Below are 7,903 nucleotides of genomic sequence, written 5' to 3'. Positions count from 1 at the left end.
ATATCCCCACATGTTTTACAAAATTATAATTTTTCCCCTGCATTATTGTTTTTGACAATTATTATATCACATTAAATACTATATCATTTTTAGTCATTTAACATATTCAAAACAATTTATATAAAAATTTACCAAACACTGGAACACATTTTTTTATTTATTAAAAACACTTTAAAAAAAATAGTTTACCAAATACTTAACAAATTTATTTTTATTTTACAATTGTTTATTTCTACATTACAACAGAAACAGTTTTTATAAAAAGCACAACAAAAACAGTTTTTATTAAAAGCCCATCGATACCAAGTTAGCGAGACTTGAAAATTACAGAAGAATACATACAATGACAAGGTACAGTGACTAAAAAATTATGAATTATAAATATTATTTAACATGACTGACAACAGCAACACGGTGACAGACCATTTTGTGTTTAACTATACATTCTTTACGCGACCAAAGTGCGCGTCTGATCACCAATTTTCCCATATTTTTATAAATTTCTACTTCCCTAATGTGAACTCAACGACCAAAGTCTTCAATCCTTCCTTGATAAACCAAAGTCTTCAATCCTTCCTTGATAAACCACTAACAACACCACCATATTCGAATCACCCAAAAAAAACCCCTCTCTCACTCCAAAAACACGACTTCAAATCTCTCAGTCTCTCTCTCTCTCTCTAAAAAGTTACAGTCATGAGTGGTAACTCAGCTCATCAGACCTCTGGCTGTTTCAATGGCATCCTGCGCCGGCTTTTGTGCAATGGAAGCGTTCCAACACACCCATCAGATCAAATTCCAGAATCTAACACTACCCAACTCGCAAAATCCTCCAGAAAACAAAACCCTGATCCCAAAATTCAATCTTCAGCTTCTGTCACGCCTGGAATCGTGGCAAGGCTGATGGGTTTGGACTCGTTCCCGGAAACAAATTGGGTTTCAAGAGCCCCGGAGTTGGTCAGTCGAAGTAGGTCGTTGAGTTTTGCAGATTACTTGATGGGTTTTGACTCGAATGATCAGCAGGATCATCCGCATCGTAGGGTTCGAACCTCGGTTTCTTTTCGTGAAGTTCCGGAGGTTATGCATCGTCAGAAGAACAGCCATGATTTTCTGGTTGTGTGTTTGGACAATGTGGGTGAGAAATCGAAGGGAGTTGGGTCGATGGTGAAGAAATCTGAGGTGGGGTTTGGGGAACTGGGGCAGGGGAAGAAGGAACAGAGTAGTAAGAAGAACAAGGTGAAGAATGATGAGATTATGAAGGAGAAGAAGGAAAAAACTGTAATGATAAAGCAAAGCAAGAAGATTTCTAGGTTAAAAGATGAGCCCAGAAGGGAAATTGGTGCAAAATCTTCAAAGGGTTACAAAAATGCTGGTGCGAATTTGAAGGGGGAGAGCGGAAATCTTGCATTGAAGAAAGCAACCGAGAAGAAGAAAGTTGTGGTGGAACCAAAAATCAAGAAGAGAAACCATAAAAATGAAGCTGAGAAGGGAAAAGAGGCTGCTGAATTTCATGGCTCCTCAGAGAACGATGCAAGCCCTGTTTCAGTTCTTGACATTGATGACATGTTGATCGAGCATGAAGCTTGGTTATCAGGTTTGTTCTGTTTCCAACAAATTTTTATTTCTGATTACAAATATTCTAATCACTCTAATCGAAATTGCTAAAAATGGATTCGATACTGGTTGCTGATCAACTTGAGTAAGCGCATGTCTGCTTTTGTTTCCTCAGTTTTCATTGCAAAATGCTAAGTAATTTCATTTAGCACATTGTCTAATCAATTCATTCTAAATTCATTTTTGTGTGTTAATTTTTCTTATAGGATATTCAATTCCCATGGATTTGAACTCCACTGTGAAACCGTCACCAAAAGCTCCTTTTAGTGACAGCTCAGAAGTGAAGGCAGCAAAAAGGAAAGATTTTGAGCCGATTAACGAAGAGGAAACCAGAGACTACGCAAAGCTGCTGGCTTCCAAAATCCAAAATTGGACGGAGGAGGATTTGAAAGAATCAAACTGGGTGGCCAAGAATGTGGTCGGGTTCGAAGGTTTCGATGAAATCTGCGAGGAATTTGAAGGGCGGATCCTTGACACGCTATTGCACCAGGCCATTGATGAATTTATTGAGATTTCTTATGAAAATATGTGGGGAAATCTGTGGACTTGCAATGCTGCTAGTTGAAGAACTAAGAAACTTCTGAAATGTTGTAAATATTCTTCAAGTTTCTCCGTCCAGAACTTTGAAACCCTAGACTTTTGGTTGAAGCTTCAACTCTTCTATTTTGGTGTGAAAAGAGTTTGAGACTTTTAGCGACAACTGAGGCATTGCCTGCAAGTATATCAGCAACGAAAATTTAATTTAATTTCAATAATTTTATATGCTTGTCTTGTGAAATGTTGATCATCCAATTTAGTCGAAGTCAATTAAAATATACCTATGAACACACTGTAATAAGATTGTAGGTAACTTTAAAAGAGTAGATTGTCGTGACGAAACTTCTAACCGGTCCCAAAAAATAATGTTGACGATAAAGAATGTTAATGCTACAATATTATGTCACGTCTACACTAGTAAATCACAGCAAACTATTACAATCACCCTAGTACAAACAAAGCTTTATGCATAAGAATCTTTTGTGGAAATTTTGATGACTTTTGTAGTCGTATTTCATAGGTCCAAGAAGTCAACAATCCTAGAGAAACCTTGGCCATCTTGCATGTGATTAATCTGTACACTTATTGCAAATTCCATCATGAGATTATGAAAGCTAACGTCCGATCGATATAAGTCGTCACTCATAATTATAATGAGAATCGAATTATGATAGCATCGGTTTTACGGTATGTAAGATTGTGAGTTATAATTGTAAACGATCAATGGTAGCAGTTATTTACTAGAGATATGTGATAATTCTCTCTATTTCTCACATAACGTGAAAGGATTACCGGAAGCTGAAGTCCTACCCGTAAGCCACATTAGCACTTTGGTAATTCTAATAACAAGAAAACTATCCATATAGTAGCTTGACTAGCCACTCTCACAAACGTGTAGGACTGTGAGTACTGGAAGTTGTACTTATACAAGGAGCGATACTCTCTTCTCATCAAGTGGCAAATGGTCATTAGACAAATGATTTATTTTTTTAAACACATGTCAAACATTTATGTGGCAGGTGGTGCCACTAAAACTATGTTCTAGTTACGATAAAGAATCTCTCCTACATAAGACTGATAATATCCAATACAATATAAATTATTGTCTTATAAAAATATTTAACCATGCAACGGATTAAGCTGACAGACTCAAATTTTTCCCCTCAAAAACACATGCAGCATTCATCTAGACACGACGAGCGTGTCTCCACATGTGTTCGGCAAATTGACATCAAATCATGCATGACAAGTGCTCGATTGTAAATAAGAAATGAGAACTGTATAAACTATGAAGAGAATCATATGGATCATAAATGTTAACTCTTTTGACATTTTTTATCTTATAGAACAGAGCGCTTCCACTTTCCAATAAACCCAAGAACACAGCCACGAACATGAAAGAGAAATGGAAAAGAAAATAAACAACCAAGAAAAAGAACATTCATTGAAATGGAAAGCCCCTTAGGCTCCTAATATTCACCAACCTTCTTAGAAAGTAAATGGCATTGGTACTTGAAACATTTGATTCTTTGGGATCGAGTGCGATCAGTAAATGAACATTGTAAAAAATGTACAGTTACCGCTACAAGTAAATTGAGGAGAAAGGCCCTATCCACTACTGCAAACCACTACCGCAAACCCCTACCTGCCTTCTTTTTTTCTTTCTATAGTTTAGTTTGAATAGTATTTTTAAACAATAAGAGCATATATAACACATGGCTTTTAGCCCAGACAAGAAGATCTAGTCCCAAGTTGCAAAGAAAGCTTTCTAACGCACCTAATCAGCCTAGGCTAGTTGGAGCCCAATTAAGGCTCCTTCAGGTTATGTCCAAGATTTTATGTTTTGGACAATACATGTAGCTAATGAAAACGAGTCACCTAACACTTTTTATCCTTTAACCTTAATGGCCATTAAAACAACACAAAATTTGAAAGGCTAAATTTCATGAATGATGTTAGTTTGAGGGGCGAGATTTTATCTTTAGCCCATGAGTCCATGACCCGTGCCCTTACCATTATACATGCACACAAAGTTTGAAATCATAACGCTTAGAAACTGAATGAAAAATCTAAAGATCGATGAAAAATGTTAATCGAATGCAGGATTTTCAAAAGAAATTGAAGCAAGAGACACAATAAAGGAGGACACAGCAATGCAATGTGAACGCCCTGTTGATTATATAAGCTTGTGTTATGGGTGCCTAGCCAACAAGTGCAGAACTGGTCGATGTGTTTGTGGCTGTGCAAACAACAACGCCATTGCAGAAGCAATCACTGGTATGAAACAGTAAAAGATTAATTTTTTTATAAATTCTTAATAGTAACTAATTAAGAGACTTAGCTATACTATCCTGCTTAATTTTTTGATGATATTAATCTTTTTTCTTAATTTTTATCCAGGAGTTGAACGTCGACGTCGACGTGGACCTGATGACCCTCACCACTTCTGTTATTGGGACTGGCAGTGCAAGCACATGGCAACATGCCCATCTGGATGCAACGCTAACAAATGCGACAATGGATATTGCTCATGTACTTGTTAGTAAAGAAATTTACACCATTTCTAGAGTAAAAAGTTACCACATAAATAAAAATAGAAACGATGTATGAACCATGACAGAATTTGGAAACATCAAAATGTCTGCTCCCTTGAACTGTGGCTGATAATCTTCTCGTAGTTCTTCGTAGAAACCCAGCTATATCTTCCATTCTCCAATACTTGATGACTGATCCGCACCCTTCTTTGTGGATCGTGATTTACCACTTGGGAGTTTGAAAGTAAAAATTACTTGAGGTAATATCGCAGAGGTTTTTAATCTTATAGAAATCTAAAAGAGCATATACACTTTAGCTAAAAGCTTCAAAAGAGAATTTCAAAGAAATATACATTTGAACGATTGTCGACTCCAACCTTAGTTATTTTTTTCGAAATGGAAGAAGTTTTTGTTTTCTACACATAACTCAAATAAGAAAGGACAACAAAAAAGTTGTATGATTCAACCACAGTGATATCGTGAATGGGAGTCGACATAAAAGAGTTCCTGAATAGATTCAAACCTTCCTTAATTTTGGCATGCGTAGAGAAAGGTTTTCTGGAGGTCAGTTGGAATTAAGGGTGCAATGCATCCTGACGCTATGCTTGAAGGTCTCTTATATGACATACAGAGTTTACAAAGGGGTGTGATATCCACACACCCCATATTACTTCTCACACACGCTTCTAATTTTCGGCCGTCAAATCAAATGAATTGAAGAAGATCAACGGACAGAAATGAACAATGGATGTGTGAGAAGTAATTTGGAATGTGTGGATAGCACACCCCTTTACAAAAGCATTTGAGGTCATTAGAAGTTCTTTTTGCTCCTCGTTTGTAATAAGGCACCACATTTAGTGGCTTCTTTTGTTTCACGGGATTTCATAGCTGGGATCCGTTTGAGCCAGAGTGGTTGGTTAATACTTTGATCTTTGATGTAAACGTTTCCATTGAATTTAATGAATTTCTATCATTTGAATAAGAAAAGATACAAACCTTCCTTAATTTTACAGATTCGTTCAGATATAAGAACTTTATCTAGATTCAAACCAAATCCAATCCAATCCAACCCCAATATATAGTTAAGGTAAAAATTAACTAGTTGGAAATATCTATTTTTCTTTTTAAGATTGATCAATTGAAATGTCTTGAAAATTATTGAGACGTGCACCATAAGCAGGTTTAATTTCCTTTTAACAATCCACAAATTTTATTAGTATCCTCATCATGTGAAATTAGCTTAAGCATGATTTTGTATGCCGAACTATATCGTCAGTTTTCCAATCAACTCGAACTTTGCCATCGTTATGTTAATTGTAGAGTTTTCTGCAAAACAAAATGATTTGTTTTTGAAGATTAAATATATCTGGCACATGCCGTAAGAATTACAAGTACTAACGGGCTTGTAATTTAAATTGTTAAGATCATTTATCCATGCATATTAGGTTAAATCCCCTCCACGCTATCTCTCTAATATAATATTTAATTTAAGAAATTCATCGTTTCACATAGAAAATAGCATTGGTGTAAAAAAAAAATTTGTTCGTCATAAATTGTGCCAATTAGATTGCACTTTTTGTAGTTCTAATCTCTAAACAAATTAGTTGGGCCTAATGGGATTCAAACTTTCCGTAAATGTTTTATATTTTCAAGTTTTCAAGGACATAGTCGCAGCCCAACCCAAGTTTGCAAACCAACAATCTAATTCTTTTTATTTTTCTTATGGTAGTTAGTGCTAAGCTTTGGAATTTTCTATTTAAAAAAATATATATATAAAGAAATCTTTTTCTAGCCAGATATTCCTATCATGTGATCTCAAAAGGTAATTCGTGTTATACATTGTTCTTTTCTTTTATATAATGCAGTTTGTCATTTTTTTTGTGTTCATGTGAAAAAAGTGAATACTTAATCTATAGCAAAAAAAATTACTAATTTGCATCATTGGTTTCATCGTCCAATAGTACCTTCCAACTTTTTTATGAGTACATGAAGTTAATAATATATTTATTCTTCACAATTAGTTTTTTTTTTCATTTTATCATGGTTATCAACTTAGAAACCGAGAGTAAACTGAGATGTTGTTTAGCATTTAAGAGGGAGGAGGAAGTGGAGAAGAATAGGGAGGGAAGTGAAAAGTAGTGGAATTGAGATTGAAAGAGACTTGGAAAAACTAATGAAAACTTGCTTCTCTATAAGAATGAGTGGCATGGGAGCAAATGGACTGAGGAGAGGATAAAAGGAATAAGGTTGATTGAATGTGTTCTTTTCAAATTCGATCTCTTTCTTGTCTCTTTTAAATTATTTTTTGATTCGTCATTTTTCGATTGATCAATTTTGTGATTTTTTCAAACTTTTAAGATGTTTCAAACGCGTGTTATAGAAGAAGACTAGTATAAAAAATTCAACTTGTTTTGGAGATATTTAATTCCATATAGTTTTCTTATATTGTACATTATTCTTCATAGATTTTGACTTAATTCTATGCAGGAGAAAGAAGTGATGCGACATTTCCCTCTCATGAGGACATCAAAACATGTCTGCCATTCACAAATGCAATAGAAAACCCCTCGAAGAGGGTCAAACTTTCCAATGAAAATATTGCTGTAACTGTTGCAAATGACATGGTTAGTGAGAACCTCTGGAGCATGCGGGGGACATATTGAAGGGATATTGTATACCCGGGATGGCGAAGTATTTTTTTGTGTGTTGCCATGGATTTTTTCACTCTCCTACTAAATTTGTCGAGCACGCCGGTAGAAATGAAGTGGCGAATCCCTTGAGGCACATCATTGTCTGCTTTTCTTCCAATTAGGTCAACGGCAGTAGCTATGTCGACTTGGAATGTTAACCTTATATATAAACACCTTGATTTGAGCAATTAGCTCTCATTTATAATGATAGGTTATTATATATATAAGTGTGCTGGTTGGGAGATAAAAAAATGCGCTTGCCGAACACCATGAGAATATGTGAAAAAACCTTCAATTGAACCATCGGTAAGGATAGAGAGATGAGCTGAAGCTAGAACAAAATGAATCCAATCCACAAAATCTATTGAAAAATCAAAAGCGCTCAAAACCCATAGTATGCATCTCTACACCCTCTTACAATCCACACCCAAATTCTACTTGGTAAATCATCTATGAAAATCAACAAAAGACAAAAAACAAAAACGTTGAAAAATACATAACTCCGGACGAAACAAAACCTTTTGAATT

General features: G+C 35.4%; 1 protein-coding gene across 1 annotated transcript; it reads left to right on the top strand.

The window, feature by feature from the left end:
- Positions 1–415: 415 nt before the first annotated feature.
- On the top strand, positions 416–2,374 carry LOC137723283 (uncharacterized). Its single transcript, XM_068462439.2, has 2 exons — positions 416–1,594; positions 1,821–2,374. Exons 1-2 carry the CDS (start codon positions 697–699, stop codon positions 2,177–2,179), a joined length of 1,257 nt encoding a protein of 418 aa, XP_068318540.1. The 5' UTR covers positions 416–696; the 3' UTR covers positions 2,180–2,374.
- Positions 2,375–7,903: the final 5,529 nt, after the last annotated feature.

Source organism: Pyrus communis, chromosome 4 (assembly GCF_041283825.1).
Source record: "Pyrus communis isolate YQ-2024b chromosome 4, ASM4128382v1, whole genome shotgun sequence".
NCBI lineage: Eukaryota > Viridiplantae > Streptophyta > Magnoliopsida > Rosales > Rosaceae > Pyrus > Pyrus communis.
This window is presented reverse-complemented; position numbering and strand designations above follow the sequence as displayed.